Source organism: Carcharhinus amblyrhynchos, chromosome 1 (assembly GCF_965287045.1).
Source record: "Carcharhinus amblyrhynchos chromosome 1, sCarAmb.v2.hapA, whole genome shotgun sequence".
Lineage (NCBI taxonomy): Eukaryota > Metazoa > Chordata > Chondrichthyes > Carcharhiniformes > Carcharhinidae > Carcharhinus > Carcharhinus amblyrhynchos.
Genome location: NC_137324.1, coordinates 47654617 through 47672620, shown reverse-complemented (window position 1 = coordinate 47672620; position 18004 = coordinate 47654617). Strand labels below are relative to the sequence as shown.

General features: G+C 43.4%; 1 protein-coding gene across 2 annotated transcripts in view; it reads right to left on the bottom strand.

Moving 5' to 3' along the window:
* Window positions 1–17305, bottom strand: part of LOC145362534 (A disintegrin and metalloproteinase with thrombospondin motifs 12-like) — a 510217-nt gene extending 492912 nt beyond the window's left edge. For both annotated transcript variants that reach the window (XM_080218577.1, XM_080218596.1), the window contains exons 1-2: window positions 17045–17305; window positions 16527–16885 (exon numbers count right to left, since the gene is read on the bottom strand). In XM_080218577.1, coding sequence (XP_080074703.1) covers window positions 16527–16885; window positions 17045–17159 — 474 coding nt within the window. In that variant the 5' untranslated portion in view covers window positions 17160–17305. The remainder of the gene's footprint in view (window positions 1–16526; window positions 16886–17044) is intronic.
* Between the last annotated feature and the right edge of the window lie 699 nt (window positions 17306–18004).

Sequence of the window (18004 nt, the reverse complement as noted above, 5' to 3'; positions counted from 1 at the left end):
GGTACAGAGTTTAAGAATAAGCCATAAGGATGGGCTGGACAAACGAGGGATGTTTTCTCTGGATCAGTGAAGACTGAGGGGAACCTGATAGAAGCCTATAAAATTATGAGAGGCATAGATAGGGCTGACAGTCAAAATCTTTTTCCCAGAGTTGAAATGTCTAACACTTTGAGGGCATGCACTTAATGTGAGAGGGAGAAAGTTCAAAGGAGATGTGAAGGGCAGATTTTTTTTACACAGAGAATGGTAAGTGTCTGGAACACATTGCCAGGAGTGGTGGTGCAGGTAGATACAATAGGGATGTTTAAAGGACTTTTAGATAAGCACATGAATATGCAAGGAATATAGGGATATGGACCAAGGGCAGACAGAAGAGGTTGGTTAGTGGTTGGCATTGCTGCTAGACAGCAGCAAGGAGCTAGGTTCAATTCCCCACTTGGGTCAGTGTCTGTGCGGAATCTGCACATTCTTCCCATGTCTGCAGGGGTTTCCTCCAGAAGCTCCATTTTCCTCCCACGGTCTGAAAGACGTGCTGGTTCAGTGTATTGGCCATGCTGAATCCTCCCTAAATTCTCCCTTGGTGTGCCCAAACAGGTGCCAGACTATGGCGACTAGGCGATTTTCACACTGACTTCATTTCAGTGTTAATATAAGCCTACTTGAAATATCACACTACACTAAAGCCTACACTAATAAATAAACTTAAACTTTTAGTTTAACTTGGCGTCATGTATGACACAACATCATGGGCCGAAGGGCCTGTTCCTGTGCTGTACTGTTCTATTTTCTAATAAGACATCTGCTTTTTAAGACAGAGATGAAGAGAAAGGTTTCCTCCAAGAGGATAACGAGCATGTGGAATCCTTTTCCCAGGAAAGTAGCACACACAGGTCTTTAAATTTATTTAAGGCTGAGTTAGAGAAGCTTTTGTTAGACAATAGAGTCAAGGGTTACGAGGAGCTGACAGGAAAGTGCAGCTGAGACCACAACCAGATCAGCCATGATCTCATTGAACGATGGAGCAGGCTCAAAGAGCAGCAGGCCTACTCCTGCTTTCACATCCTACATTCCCACACACCTCTTCTTCCCTCTAAAACTTCATGGCCTGGAATTTAACTCACTATCTATGCTCCCGTCACAGTGAGTACCTGGGAACATCATATCAAATTCTCATCAGTTTGTGATGCCACTTTGGGTATGTGTCTATGTGTCCAAAGAGCTGATGTAATGAAATTATTTATAAGGAATAGAAGTTAAAGTCTATAGATTTAATTTCTAAACATTAGGCATGAAAAATAAATGATAAAGTCCAAAACAATTTCTAACTACAAGTTTCCTGATGAAAGCCTCAGCAATGCTATGAAACCATTTGGTAGCTGTCCAATCTTGGCTGTGGTTCAAAATGAATAAATGTAAACGCAAGTACAAGAACTTTCTTTTCTTTTAATTCACATGATTGGAAATAGGCTAACTGGAGGGTCCAAATAGAAAAGATCAAAGGTATCTTGCAATACAGATTAACAAATCATTTAAAGTAGCAACACAAGTTAACAAGATTGTGGAAAAAGCAATTAAATAACTGGATTCATAGAAGGATTGAATTGTAAAACAGAAATGTTAAGCAACATCAATAGAATATTGGATAAACTGTGCAGAGTTCTGGTCCATTGCAAAAAGGATATAACCATATGGGTAATGTGCAAAAAAATTTACAAGAATGACACCAGAATTGAGAGGTAATAATAATCAAAATGAGGGGTGATTGAATAGAGGTTTCTGAAAAAATCTGAAGGGTTTGATAGGGTAGATGTAAAGAAGATGTGTCTAGTTGTGAGGGAGTACAAAACCAGGAACCATAAATATAAGGTGGGTCCAATATTTTGTTTTATTCATTTGTGGGACATGGGCGTCACTGGCTGGCCAGCATTTACTGCCCATCCCTAGTTCCCCAAGGGCAGTTGGGAGTCAACCACATTGCTGTGGCTCTGGAGGCCAGACCAGGTTAGGACATCGAATTTCCTTCCCTGAAGGACATTGGTGAAACAGATGGGCTTTTCCGACAATCGACAATGGCTTCATGGTCATCATTAGATTCTTAATTCCAAATATTTTTTATTGAATTCAAATTCCACCATCTGCCATGGCAGGATTTGAACCCGGGTCCCCAGAACATTAGCTGACTTTCTGAATTAATAATCAAGCGTTAATAATCTGGTGATAATACCACTAGGCCATCACCTTCCCATGATAATAATAAAATACGGTGGGAAGATGCATGTGTGGAGGATTAACATGAGCACAGGTCAACTGGGCTAAATGACTTGTTCCTGTTTTATAAAGTCTTTGTAATCCTAAATAATAAAGTTGGTCATTTACTTATGTTTTATTTCCCTTGTTATTCTCAGACTCCTTCCTTTTCACCAGTTTCCAGTGCACTGCTTGCTGCTTGTATTAAGTTGACCTTTTGACACAGTACTCCAAAGTATTCCATGTCAAAATATTGCCTCTAGCTACACAGGATAGCACATAGCATGCTCTTGGATGCAGTGGTTCCATAGGCTCCCAGTAGAACTCAGCAATACAACTGTCCTTCTGTCGACTTGCATGGGAATTGCCCTGGCACAGGTCAAAAATACGAATTTTCCGCACAGATGCACAATATGTTGGTCACTTGTTAACACCAGTGCTTATAAAATCTCTCTTAGATCTCACAGCATCAGATTCCAAGTTACAGTGGAAGTGCTGGGCCTTACTGATCCTGGGTTAAAACAGACAATGCAATTACGACACTGCCCAGTAGGTGAGGGAGAGGTGCAGAATTCTCCATATGATTGTTCCACATGCACTCACACGCATGCATGCACAGCAGGGTAGATGTTGAGAGCCTAAAGCAGGTCACGGTCTCAGGATAAGGAGTCAGCCGTTTAGAACTGACATGAGGAGACAGGTCTTCACAGAGAGCTTGGTGAATCTTTGGAATTCTCTACCTCAAATGTACCATAGATGCTCAATCATTGAGTATAGTCAAGACTGGCAATGATCATTTTTTGGGTGTGAGGGGAATCAAAGAATACAGGAATACGGTTGGAAAGTTGAGCCATGATCTTATTGAACGGTGAAGCATGCTCAATGGGCCATATGGTCTACAGCTACTCCTATTTCTTCTCTGTCAACTTACATCCGTGGTCAGAGAGTTGACTACAACAATGATTACAACAACAATAATGGCAATATTATGTGTAAGAGCAATTGTGACAGAAAGTTAAGCATGCTGGGAATATATGTCAACTTATAATCAAAAGCAGATGCAGTCATAAAGCTGCTGCAGTGAGTTGTGACCTGGCCTGTGAGTTGTGACCTGACACTTTCTATGTTGACCAACTAAGGATAGTTGTTTAGGCAATGATAGACTTGTCAGAGCAATACCCATATATGGGTTAAGGCTATGTGACCTACACGCAATTTGAACTAGGCATTATGGAATTGTTTGCAAGTAACTCCTTTGGCCTGATTTAGTCTCTAGTTATACCATTGGCTGAGTGCCGGAGAATTCGCTGGAAGAATGTGAGAAGTTTAGGATAAAGAGATGTGCTTGAGCATTTGTCTTCAGTGAGAACTCAGAAACCAACCATTGCAAGTGTGCCCTGAAAGAACATCTTCAAAGACAAAGAACCACACAAAATAATCTACATCGGGAATGAACCTGGCCAGTTTGCTCAAGAAACCGGATAGCATTCATTTGAGTTACAGAATTAAAGTTCAGTTAAATAATTAACATTAAGAATTGAAGTATAAGAGAAATTAAGTAATTACAACAGTTGTGATGCTTTAAGTGTTAAATAAATAAAAGTTTATTTCAGAGAATTTGAGTCCAGCCCGTCAGAGTCATAAAGATGCGAAGCATGGAAACAGGCCCTTCAGCCCAACTTCTCCATGCCGCCTGGTTTTTACCATCAAGTTAGAATCATAGAATCCTACAGTGCAGAAAGAGGCCCTTCAGCCCATCGAGTCTGCACCAAACACAACCCCACCCAGGCCCTACCCCCATATCCTACATATTATACCCACTAATCCCTCTAACCTACTAAGGGGCAATTTTCTTAGCATGGCCAATCAACCTGACACGCACATCTTTGGACTGTGGGAGGAATCTGGAGTACCCGGAGGAAACCCACGTAGACACAAGGAGAATGTGCAAACTCCACACAGACAGTGACCCGAGCCGGGAATCGAACCCAGGACCCTGGAGCTGTGAAGCAGCAGTGCCAACCACTATGCTACCGTGCCACCCTTTTCTAATGTATTGTCCCTCCATTACTATGTCGTTAGTCCCAACTGCCCATGTTTTGCCCATATCTCTCTATAGTCATCTTACCCATGTAACTGTCTAAATGCTTTTTGAAAGACAAAATTGTAACCGCCTTTACTAATACTTCTGGCAGCTCATTCCAGACACTCACCACACTCTGTGTGAAAGTATTTCCTTCTGGACCCTTTTGTATCTCTCCCCTCTCACCTTAAACCTATGACCTCTAGTTTTAGACTTCCCTACCTTTGAGAAAAGATGTTGACTATCTATCTATCTATGCCCCTTATTATTTTACAGACATCTATAAGATCACATCTAAACCTCCTACTCTCCAGGGAAAAAAATTCCAGTCTATCCAGCCCCTCCTTACAACTCCAACCACCAAGTCCCTGTAGCATCCTAGTAAATCTCTTCTGCGCTCTTCCTTGTTTAATAATATCTTTTCTAGAATAGGGTGACCAGAACTGCACACAGTATTCCAACTGTGGTCTTACCAATGTCTTATACATCTTTAACAAGACGTCCAAACTCCTGTATTCAATGTTCTGACCAATGAAATCAAACATGCCAAATGCCTTCTTCACCACCCTGTCCACTCCATTCTCAAGGAGCTATGAACTCATCCCCTAAGATCTCTTTGTTCTGTAATTCTCCCCAGTGTCCTATTAACTGAGTAAGTTCTGCCCTGGTACGATCTAGCAAAATGCACCACCTCGCATTTATCTAATTAGGTTTTAATTGCATCCTTAGATTTGTAATACTAATTTCAAAGCCAAATAACACAATCCTTCCCATTAGTGTATCACCAAACACTATGAAATCTGTTGAATTAGATGCACAGACCTTAATTGCCTAAATAAATGTTAAAACTGCAAGACACACAGTATTCCAGAATGTTGAAATTGTGCAAAGCATAATTTAACTCCAAATTAACACTTTTTCTCCTTTTAGGCAAACTGGATTGATCTTCTAATACTTGACTGTACAAGTACATCTTTTGGAAATGTTTTCCAATTAAACACACCTACACAGCCCTGAATTATACATTTCAGTTCAGACGTAGGAATATCATTAAAACCTAACACTTACTGTTGAGGTGAAGGGTTTGTGTGGGGTGAGCTAGGGAGCACAATAAGTAAACTTAAGAGTGAAGGTCATCTTCGGTTCCTCAATAAGATGGACACAAAACATTGCAGTTTTGCCATAGAAAACTTTGACTTATGGCAAGCATGATACTTTTTGTTTAGCACTGTTGCCTCACAATGCCAGTGATCCAAGTTCAATTTTGGCCTCGGGTCTGTGTGGAGTTTGCAAATTCTCCCCGTGTCTGTGTAGGTTTCCTTTGGGTGCTCCGGTTTCCTCCCACAGTCCAAAGATGTGCAGGTTAGGTTGATTGACCATGCTAAATTAACCTTAGCGTCAGACGGGTTAGTAGGTAAATATGTGGGGTTATGGGAATAGGGCCTGGGTGGGACTGCGGTCGGTGCAGATTCGATGGGCCGAATGGCCTCCTTCTGCACCGTAGAGATTCTACGGATTCTATGTCATACAATCATCTAGTTTCTCCCATCCCCTCCAAAAGGAAGAGAAAAGCCAACATTTACAAATAGAGACTATGATTTGAAAGGAAGTTGGTTGCCCTGCATAATATCAATAAATACTTAAAGCCATTAAGAAAAAGCAACGAAATGCAACATGATATTACTTAAGTGGCAATCTGAATGGGGTGGTGGCGGGGCGGCGGTGCAGGGTGTGGTAGTTGGGGATGCAGATCACTCATTTTTAAATCAGTCACTCTTCATGGAATCCACCTCATTTTCATTTTCACTGATATGATTGAGATGAAAGTAGCTGCGACCCAGTGGCACTAAGTATGTCTGATTCAGAAACTCAGATTCAAAGTCCCATTTAGAAGCTTGAGCACAAAATCTATGCTGACATTCTAGTACAATACTAAGGGAGTGTTACACTGCCTGAGGTTTGATCATTCAGATAAGACTTTCAGCCAAGGCCCAATCTGTGCTCTTGGGTGGATGTGAAAGATATCAAGACACTAACTTGAAGATGAGCAGAAACTTGTCCCTAGTATCCTGGTCAATATTTATCACATAACAAATATTTCAACAATGAAACAACCTGGTCATTCTCACAATGCTATAGGAGCTTGCTGTGTGAAAACTGGTTACCATATTTCGACATGACAATAGCACTTCTTTGACTGTAAAGCATTTTGGGATACCCTAACTTTTTGCAAGAATCAATGTAAATACAAATATTTCTTTTACCTTTTCTATGAATGCCAATTGGGCTTTACAATGGATGGGTGACCCTTTCTTCCAGCTTGCTTTCCAGGCAGTGAAAGGGAAATTACTCCTGCAAAATCTCCACCCATTGTCCTAACCAGCCTAGATAGATTTGCAGTGTCTCAAGCATTCTCAATAATGTTGAAAATTTACAAATAACAGATGACATAAATGTTTGTTCTCAGTATGTAAATCATGCAGACACAATTGCATTTATTGCGCATTTCCAGTTGCCTTCTTTTTGTACCAATGGTATTATTGCGGTTATGCTTCTTCAATAATAGTGTTAGCAAGAAATCCCAGGATATTAGAGAACAGGAAAATTCGATGGCGAAATGAAGGAAATATTAACTGATGAATAATGGTCATACATAAGAACATAAGAAATAGGAGCAGGAGTAGGCCATCTAGCCCTTCGAGCCTGCCCCGCCATTCAATAAGATCATGGCTGATCTGTCGTGGCTCAGTTCCACATTCCCGCCCTCTCCCCATAACCCTTAATCCCTTCTCTTATCAAAAACCCATCAACCCGCGTCTTAAAAATATTTAGCGAGGTAGCCTCCACCACTTCAACGGGCAGAGAATTCCAGAGAATCACCACCCTTTGAGTGAAGAAGTTCCTCCTCAACTCCGTTCTAAACCGCACCCCCTTTATCTTGAGGCTGTGCCCCCTAGTCCTACTGTCCTTTCTGAGCGGGAAGAGTCTCTCCACCTCTATCCTATCCATCCCATTCATCATCTTATACGTCTCAATGAGATCTCCCCTCATTCTTCTAAACTCTAACGAGTACAAGCCTAGTTTATTCAGCCTCTCCTCATAGCTCAACCCCCTCAACTCCAGCATCAGCCTAGTAAACCTCCTCTGCACTCCCTCCAAGGCCAAAATATCCTTGTGTAAGTACGGCGCCCAAAACTGCACACGGTACTCCAGCTGCGGCCTCACCAATGCCCTATACAGCCGCAGCAAGACCTCCCTACAATCTGATGGTTAATAGCACCAACTGATTTGTATCCCATTCATGTCTTCAAAAGTAGGGAAAACATTTGAGCTATATATTTGCTGTCACTGTTTTGTCTTTATGTCTCTATTTTATGTACTTTTCTCAGTTTCATTGACTACCCAAGTAATTTGTAGTGAAGTCAAGAATAAAACAGAAAAGAGAAGTTAACTGCAAATCTCCAAAACTTGCTCATCGATTTACACCATTCTGCTATTTGTCTCAGGCACAGCATCTCAACCTTGACTTCCCCGTTATTTTAGAGAAGTTGCTTGGATTTGCACATTAATTGCCCATTAAATTCATTGCAGAATATGAGGATTAAGAATTAACATATGTATCCTGTTCACAATTCACCGATCTTTCAGTCCTCAAGGGAATGTTTCCTGCACAATCTCAATTATTCTTAAGACATATAAAAACATTGAAATTTTAAATATTTTTTCTTACATGTCTCTTTTTTTCACTCTTTGGGTAGCATGGTGACACTGTGGTTAGCACTGCTGCCTCATAGCGCCAGGGACCCAGGTTCAATTCTGACTTCAGGTCACAGTCTGTGTGGAGTTTGCAAATTCTCCCCATGTAAGTGTAAATTCCCACCCACACTCCAAAGATGCTAAATTGGCCAATCAAGGGGACAAGCTGGGTAAATATATGGAGTTAGAAGGATAGGGGGGACTATTGTCAGTGCAGAGTCAGTGGGCTGAATAGCCTCTCCCTGTACTGCAGAGATTCTATGATTCTGAAACCAATCTTTCTTCCCTATTCTGTACCTGATTTGACTTCAATTTACTCTTCTCTTTGCCATTAAGTCATTTAAGTCAGACTGTCACCATCCTACGAGTTTTTCCTCACATCTCCACTAAACCTCCTGCCCCTCAATTTGAACTTTGTCCCCTCATGACTGACCCTTCAACTAAGGAGAACATCTGCTACTTATCCACCCTGGCCATCCCGCTTATAATTCTGCTCCAACAAAAACAACCCATGCCCATTCAATCTCTCTCCTCAATCCTTGAATTTTATGAAGGAAATGCCCTCAGCATGCCATCGTCAGCTTAGATGTGCAACAAATTATGACATAAATTATCTTCAAACTGAATGATACAGGGAAAAATCCAACTAGTCTTGCATGCTGCAAAATGACCCACGGCAGCAAGATTTGGTCCAATACACGTCTCAGAACTCCTGTGAATCAAAATAAATTGAGGCATTGTGTGTGAGTGACTTGGGACATGTATTCACAGAAGCATACAGGTCAGGAGAGGCCTTCAGCTCATCAAATCTTCACCGACACATCAGAAACACCTATCTACCTAATCCCAATTACCAGTGCATGGCTCACAGCCCTGAATGTTATGATGTGCCAGGTACTTCTTAAAGGATGTGAGGCAACCCACCTCTACCACCCTCCCAGTCAATGTATTCCAGACCGTCACCACCCTCTGATTAAGACATTTTTCCTCACGTCTCCCCTAAACCTTCTGATCCTCACTTTGAACTTGTCCCTCTTGACTGACCCTTCAACTAAGGAGAACATCTGCTACTTATCCATCCTGTCCATCCCGCTTATAATTCTGCTCCAACAAAAACAATCCATGCCCATTCAATCTCTCTTCATAACTTCCATTCTAGGCGTTACCCTGGTAAACTTCCTGTGCGCCCCCTCCAGCGCAATCACATCCTTCCCAATAATGAGGGAACCAGAACTGCACAGTGTACTCCAGCTGTAGCCTCACAAAAGTTCTGTACAACTCCAACATGACTACGCTGCTTTTGTAATCTATGCCTTGTTTGATAAAGGCAAGTGTCCCATATGCCTTTTTTGCCATCCCACTAACATGTCCTTCTACCTGCAGAGCTTAATGGAAAAACACACCAGGGTTCCTTTGTTCCTAAGAACTTTCTAGTGTCATGGCGTTAATTTGACAAGGAAGTATTCAATGAAAGTTAAGTTTATTTCTTAGTCACAAGTAGTCACACGGCAATCAAGTTACTCCTTCCAAAGTTTACCGCCTCACGCTTTTCAGGGTTAAATTCCAATTACCACTTGTCTGCCCATTTGACTATCCCATCTATATCTTCCTGAGGACCAAGGCATTCAAACTTACTATTAGCTACCCAGTCAATCTGTGTGTCATCTGAAAAATTACTAATGCTACCCCCCCGCCCCCCACCAAACATAGTCATCATTGAGGACCCAGCACAGATCCCCGTGGATATGCTACTGGACACTGGCTTCCAGTCACTAAGAAGTCTCACAACACCAGGTTAAAGTCCAACAGGTTTATTTGGTAGCACAAGCCACGAGCTTTCAGAATCTCAGGCTCCTTCATCAGGTGAGTGTTCACAAACAGGTCATATACAGACACAAACTCAATTTACAAGACAAATGGTTGGAATGCGAGTCTTTTCAGATAATCAAGTCTTAAAGGTACAATGTGAGTGGAGAGAGGGCCAAACACAGGTTAAAGAGGTGTTTATTGTCTCCAACCAGTGAGATTTTGCAAGCCCAGGCAAGTGGTAGGGGTTACAAATAGTGAATTGATAATGTATTGTGAAGGCTGCCTTGGAGAATGCTTACTCGAAGATCAGAGGCTGAACGCCCGTGACTGCTGAAGTGTTCCCTGACTGGAAAGGAACATTCCTGCCTGGTGATTATCGAGCAGTGTTCATTCATTTGCTGTTGTAGCGGCTGCGTGGTCTCCCCAATGTACCATGCCTCGGCCTCTGATCTTCGGGTAATCATTCTCCAAGACGGCCTTCATGACATGCGACAATGCAGAATCGCTGAGCAGAAACTGAAAGCCAAGTTCCGCACACAAGGATGGCCTCAATCGGGATCTTGGGGTCATGTCACGCTGTCTGTAACCCCCACAACTTGCCTGGGCTTGCAAAATCTCACTAACTGCACTGTCGTGTGTCATAAAGGCTACTTTGGAGAACGCCTACCCGAAGATCAGAGGGCAAATGCCTGTGACTGCTTGAGTATTCCCCAACAGGAAGGGAACAGTCTTGCCTGGTGATTGTCAAGCGGTATTCATTCGTCCATTGTCATTGCGTCTGCATGGTCTCCCCAATGCATCAGTCCAAAGATGTGCAGGTTAGGCTTATTGGCCATGCTAAATTGACCCTCATGCCAGGGGGATTAGCAGGGTAAATATGTGAGGTTAAAGGAATAGGGTGGGATTGTGGCCTGTGCAGACTTGCTCAGTCGAATGGCATCCTTCCACATTGTGGGAATTCTATGGATTCCATGAAGATTTGTCCACTGTTAAGCCTGTCATCACCTCCAATATTTTGTCACTTTCTGTGCCAATTTTCTCAAGAACCTTGCAGTCTCTCTCCCTGAGTTCCATATCTTCATTCTCATTCTCTTGGGTAAAGACAGATTGTGCAAAGAGTCAACAGATGACAGACACATCATAGTCAATAATGCATCAATTTACAAAGCTCACAGTAAACAGCTGCAGTCGATTTGACCAGCACCACTGATATCAGTCCCAAGACAGACCAAACTAAATCCTAATCCAAACATGTTAAACATTGGAAAACTGTACACATTGTATATCTTATGAACTACTTGTGGTCTTGTTTTCCCCCACACCATCTGTCCCTTTGCAGACTGGCTGCTCCATCTGCTTTCACTTATGATCTGCCTGACTGTCGGTTCTTGTCAGAGCTAAGATGAAATGCTATTCCTCCCTTTATCTTGCTTACCAGTAGGGAAATGCTTTCGGAAGCAGGGCTATCCCAGCATCCACCAAGCAAGTGAAAGGTTTGCATCAAAACTACAACGCGGTGCAGTATGTTGGCACAATAGTGACAGCAATTGTCAAAAAGACAGCACTTGTGACTGCAGGCGTGGACAATCAGTAATGAATAAGAGCGATATGAAGCAGTAGGTGGGTAGGTATGTGGCATGATTTATACACACACACACACACACACACACACACACACACACACACACACACACACACACACACACACACACACACACACACACACACACAATTTTGAGATGGCCACTTACCTGTAAATGTGCTAACAAGCATTTTCTTTCCAATTTAAGTAAATGATTTGTATATTTCAATAAACCATAAAACGGTTATCCTATCATCACTGGAAATTTGAAAAAAATGAATTGATCAAAGATTCATTGTGTACCACATTCCAGCATTTAGCTAGGAAATTCATAAACAGAGTCAATGTAAGCTGCTAGGTCACTGCACTCAATATTTGTGTCTCCTTTCAGGCAGACATGTGTCACCTACTTGTTGTGATATAAAATGTCATTCTACTGTGATTCAATGAATGAGTTTCCAGTTCTTGCTGCCAGCTTTGTGGATACAATAGTACCAGCAAGAAGTGACACACTGAAACGTCTTGTTCTGTAAGCCCACTGAATGTTATTACGAGATGATATGATTATGTTTTATAGAAAAGTTTTTATACAATGAGTGTACCACCTACATCTTGAGCACCCAACTCCTTGCCAGGTCTTCTGGTACACAGAAAAAGATAAAAATACTTATTGTCAGAAACTAAATGCAGCTTAACATAATATTGAAACATTAAATTTATGGTCCTATTTTGCTTAAAACATGAATAGTATTTCAATTGGAAAGCTTGCATTATCCGGCAGAAGTCTGGCAGAGGTTTGTATTTGGAAGAACTGATTTTGTGAACAGCAGAACTTTAAGTGATAGTTTTCTTCTCGTATCTGAAAACCCAGTACTGTGCTCAAGATGTAATGTAACAACTGGAAAGGATTTGTATTTTCACAACTTTCCTCCATGATTAGAATTAGCTGTTGACCTTGCATTTCTGATTCCAAGCCAAAAAACCAGAGGCCCATTAAAAAGATGGCCAATCTCTGTTTGGTTATTAGATAATAAATGACAGCAATTTGGCTCAAGAGCATGAGATTGGCCTGGATTCGGCTGAAATGGTGGAACAATGAGACTATTATATATTTATTTCCTCCCAACATGACTCCACTTTCCAAGTAAAATCAATGAGGGTTGGTTATTGATGAACAACAGAAATATGCATGCAGTGCATATATTGTCAAAGCCATGAATGCCAAAGTTTTGTTAGGATCGCAATTATATTACATCTACTGATTTGACACAAATACATTTTTAAGCAATGCAATGGGCAACATCAAGTTAATTCATAGAATCCCTACAGTGTAGAAGGAAGCCATTTGGCTCATCAAGTCAGCACCAACTCACTGAGAGCATCTTACCCAAGCCCATCTCCCCTCGCCTTATTCCCATAACTCCACCATGCATTTACCCTGCAAATCCCCCAACCTTCATATTTTAAGAGACTCAGGAGAAATTTAGCATGACTAATCCACCTAACCTGCGTATCTTTGGACTGAGGAAGGAAACCGGAGTACCCAGAGGAAACCCACAAAGACAATCACCCAAGGCTGGAATCAAACCTTGGTCCCTATCGTGAGGCAGCGGTGCCCACATTCTCCACTTTGATTTTCATCATCCCTGTGTCTGCATGGGTTTCCTCCAGGTGCTCCAGTTTCCTACCACAGTCCAAAGATGTGCAGGTTAGGTTGATTAGGCATGTTAAATTACCCCTTAGTGTCAGGGCAATTAGCAAGGTAAACACGTGGGGTTACAGGGATAGGGCCTATTGTTGTCAGTGCAGGCTCGATGGGCTCCTTCTGCACTTTAGGAATTCTATGATTGTACCCAATGTGCCACTGTACTGCCCTCTTCCACACATTTTAAAGAGAAAGTGAAGCCTTAAGTATTTAAATACATAATACAAATACACTCCCCAGTGTTGTTGAGATGTCTAATATAGTACTAACTAATGGTTTGTTTTATTTTAAAATAAAACAAACTAGTTATCCCAGTCCCCTCTTTTCAAAGTGCTGATCACAGTCCCACGGACACCTCTGGAACTTAATCATCATGAAGCAGTTATGTGGCTATCTGCAGGACAGGTTTTAACTTTGTCCTCCCATCTCACAGGAAGCCCATGCATTCACATACCCAGCAGGAACTGAAAGATGCCAATTAGGAATGTCGGCTACAATGTACTAAAACTAACCAGGCTGAGATTAGCTCAGCACAGACCAGCATTAAACCTACCTGGCCTAAGTTACTCCTCATCACAATACTTTTCAAACAACAGAGGAATAGACTGGTTTGGTTTCAAAATATCAAAATGCTGTTGTTCAAAGAAATGACACTACTTTCTTTTCTTGCACTTCTGTGCATGGAAGTCACATTGCCAGGAAGCCAAATGTGCAGTAAAGCTCATATGAACACAAGCAGCCCTATTTTACCATTTTGATTCTAAGTGCTGGGCAAACTTGAAACTAGGAGTGTTTCAGACCCGACTTTTAGACCCGTTGTGAGGTGTCCCCATACGCACTCTGACTGCAAAAATATCAGTGAATCTGAATCACGCTGCACAAGCCTATGGGCGGGACTTAACACGCTCGACATTCTGCAGCTCCGATCGCGCCTCCAATTGTGCATGCACAGAAAAAAAATGATACATTACTGCTCTCCCGCCACATTCCTCCAGGGCTGGATTGTGCCTCCCGTGGCACCCATAGACACAGCCCCACCCTCGCAACATTACTGACCCCCTTAACCCCCCACTCCATGCGCCACCCAGACCGATCGCGGGTCCCTTCCCCCCTCAACTGATCTCAGGCAGCATCACAGCGGACCTCCCTTCCCCCCCCACCTCACTGATCTCAGGCAGAATGGCAGCAGACCCACCCCCCTTCCCCCTCAGTGTTCTCAGGCAGTGTAGCAGCAGACTCCCCCTCTCCCCTCACTGATCTCAGGCGGATTTTCAGTGGACACCCCTTCCCCGTCAATGACCTCAGGCAGAGTGGCAGCTGACCCCCCCCCCCTTCACCCCACTGATCTCAGGCAGAGTGGCAGCAGACCCCCCCTTCACCCCACTGATCTCAGGCAGAGTGGTAGCAGACCCACCTCCCTCCCACTCCCCCAACTGATCTCAAGCAGAGTGGCAGTGGACCCACCTTCCCCTCGTCACCGATCTCAAGCAGAGTGGCAGCAGACCGTCCCTCTCTCACCCTCCCAATCGATCTCAGGCAGAGCGGCAGCGAACTTCCCCCCCCCGCCTCCCCTCCCCAACTGGTCAAGCAGAGAACTGCCAGATACTTGGCACTTACCTCCTCACTAACTGAAATGCCTGAATCAGTTATATGGAGCATGCCTGTTTTGTGCTGATTGTGGATGGGCGAACATGGTGGTAAAGGGGGAAAGTGCCAATAAAGTTGGGCGTGCAGCCCCTTAAGTCAATTTAAATGCATGCAAACGCATTTAAATGGTCATCACACCCGTTTTGGGTGCGGTCCCAATTACGGCCATTTTCGGGCCGTGGCAAAGGGGGAACCAACGCGGAGACGGGCACAGATCACACTACTTGTCTCACGCCTGACTTTACGGAAACGGGCGCAACGTGATGGTAAAATCGGGCTCAAGGAGTCCATCAAATCAGAGTTCTACGCCATGGAAAGAGGACCTGCACTGGCGAAGATTGCAATCGTTCAGATAGAACAATGCTGGGAATCTGAAGCCAAAATCAGAAAATGTTGGAAACACTCTAATCCAAACGCAATTTTTTCTGTGGAGGGAGACGAGCAAGCCAATGTCTCAGGCATAACCCTTTGTTGGTCCAACTGGCTACTTCTCTCCACAACCGCTTTTCCTCCACATTTTCTGGTTATGTGGCAATCGTACATTGTGATATATACCATGCCTCAAAAGTATGAGGTAATACATTTTGGGAGGACTAACAAGGCAAGGGAATATAGAATGAATCATCTGTGCCAGCCGTCAAATATCTATCTATTCTAATCCCATTCTCAAGTACTTGGTCCACAGCCTTGTATACTAAGGGCATTTCAAGTATTCATCCAAATACTTCTTATATGTTGTGAGGGTTCCCACCTCTACCACTCTTTCAGGCAGTGAGTTCCAGTTTCTCAACACCCTCTGGGTGAGAAAGCTTTTCCTCACATCTCCTAGAAACTTCCTCCCTCTTAAATCTATGCCCCCTAATTATTCACCCCTCTGCTATGGGGAAAAGTTCTTTCCTATCCACTCTATCTATGCCACTTACAATTTCTCTCCTGGTAACTGAAATACTCCAGTCCCGGCAACATCATGTTACATCTTCGCCAGTGCATCACATCCTTCCTATAGTGTGGCAACCAGAACTGCACACAATACTCCCACTGTGGCCTAACCAATGTTTTATACAGTTTCATCATAACCTCCCTACTCTTATATTCAATGCCACAATTAATAAAGGCAAGAATCATACATCTTCTTAACTACCTTTTCTACCTGTCCTGCTGTCTCCAGAGGTCTATGGACATACACTCTAAAATCCCTCTGATCCTCTGTACTAACTAGGGTCCAATATTCATTCTATATTCCCTTGCCTTGTTAGTCCTCCCAAAATGTATTACCTCATACTTTTGAGGCATGGTATATATCACAATGTACGATTGCCACATAACCAGAAAATGCGGAGGAAAAGCGGCTGTGGAGAGAAGTAGCCAGTTGGGCCAGCGAAGGGTTATGCCTGAGACATTGGCTTGCTCATCTCCCTCCACAGAAAAAACTGAGTTTGGATTGCTGAGTGTTTCCAACATTTTCTGATTCTGGCTTCAGATTCCCAGCATTGTTCTGTCTGAATGATTGCAATCTCCAACGGCAAACTTTGACAGGTCTGCTCATTTCTGATGATGTGCAAGTTCATGTGACCGGGCAAACCTATAAATTGCTGGGAGGAGAGCTAATCAGCCTGCCACCAATAAGATTACAATCAGCTCAGTCCTCGCGTAATCTCAGCGTTGCTGCAGCATCCCCTCTGCAAGGTATCACTTACCAGTCCTCTGCAGGCACTGATGGCTGCAATGCCACTGCCCAGATCTTGATGCATTACTCTGCCTATGAAATGACACGTGTTCTCTGCGGGGGTCTGGATGATGGTGCCAGTTACATTTCCGTACCTTTTCTCCAGCACATAGCCCGGGGAAAGGAAGGGCTGGTTGACGGTCAGGTTGAAGAGCAATCGGTGCCCCTGGTAAATGATTTGGTAATACACGTGCTCCTCTCTTTTTCCGAGGTCCCTCCTTCCGACGTGGTTGACATGATGGGTGACATCCGGGGAGAGGAAGACTCCTCTTTCGTCCACTTTGACGGGATGAACTATTTCGTAACTTTGCAAACTCTTAACAAACTTCTCTGCAAAGGGAGGGGAGACAAATACACAAGGAATGAGCACAACACAGCTCTTTTGCAAGGACGCCGCTGAGTTACTCAGCTGGCCGGCAGTGTAGCGCGAACATTGAATTAGATGCAAATCACTTAAAGCAATCGGGGGTGGGGGGACCATTTACTAACCTTGTTTCTCGTCTGCAAAATGCAAAACCTCCGGCTGACCGCTTGCCAGGGAACTGAAGATCTTGAGCAGAAAAGGGACGGCCGGGATAAAACGCACTCCCCCTGCACGGAGCATAGTTCAATTAAAAGTTGCATCGACTTAAAGAAGGTGCTGGGAGCAGGCTGGGGGAGTGCGGGCTCAATGCACGGGCCCCGTCCATGGGGTCGACAACACAACCCAAAAGTGCAGACACAAGAGAGTGGAGATAGAGAGAGAGAGGGAGGGAGGGAGAAAGCAGGCGATGGCTAGAGGAGGAGTGATCGAAAACTTCAGCGTAATATTTCTTAAGGAAAAGAGGGAGGGTTCGATAACTGCCCATGGCAGTTTGCAACTTTCCAAAAAAAAAATCCTTGACTTCCCTCCTGTTCGCTTGAAAAAAAAGTGTGTGCAATTCTATACAGAAATGTGCAAGTTATCGCACGCAGTGTATGTATGGCAGCACAGAAATTCACCAAAGCCTGCCCCTTCCAACCCCCCACTTTCTGGCTGACAGCATTGAATGGGAATTCTGGTTTACAAAGTTACCCTGTTCATATATGTGTTTGACTCATTCAGAAAACAGACAGCCTAGATAATGAATGAACCCTCATAACATTGCTTTCCAGCGGTGCAACCAGAGAGGGGAGGGAGGGAAAAATGTGGGAATATTTGAAGGAATCGACACTTCCCCACAGAACGAAAATATCAGCTTTTACATGAACAGTTCTTTACCAAATGTTTAGACACCTAGCGTCAAGCGATCTGTCTCTAAGACATTAGCGATTAAGTTTTTATAAATGAAATAGCCGCCCTCCCCACCGTGCACCAACTAAAAGTCGATTGCAATCTCCTGTCAGAGGTGATTGATGCTGATTTAACAGCGGCAGCGCAAGTTTCAACGCACACTGCCCCAGACCGTGTAGCTCTTCCCCGTGGCTTCA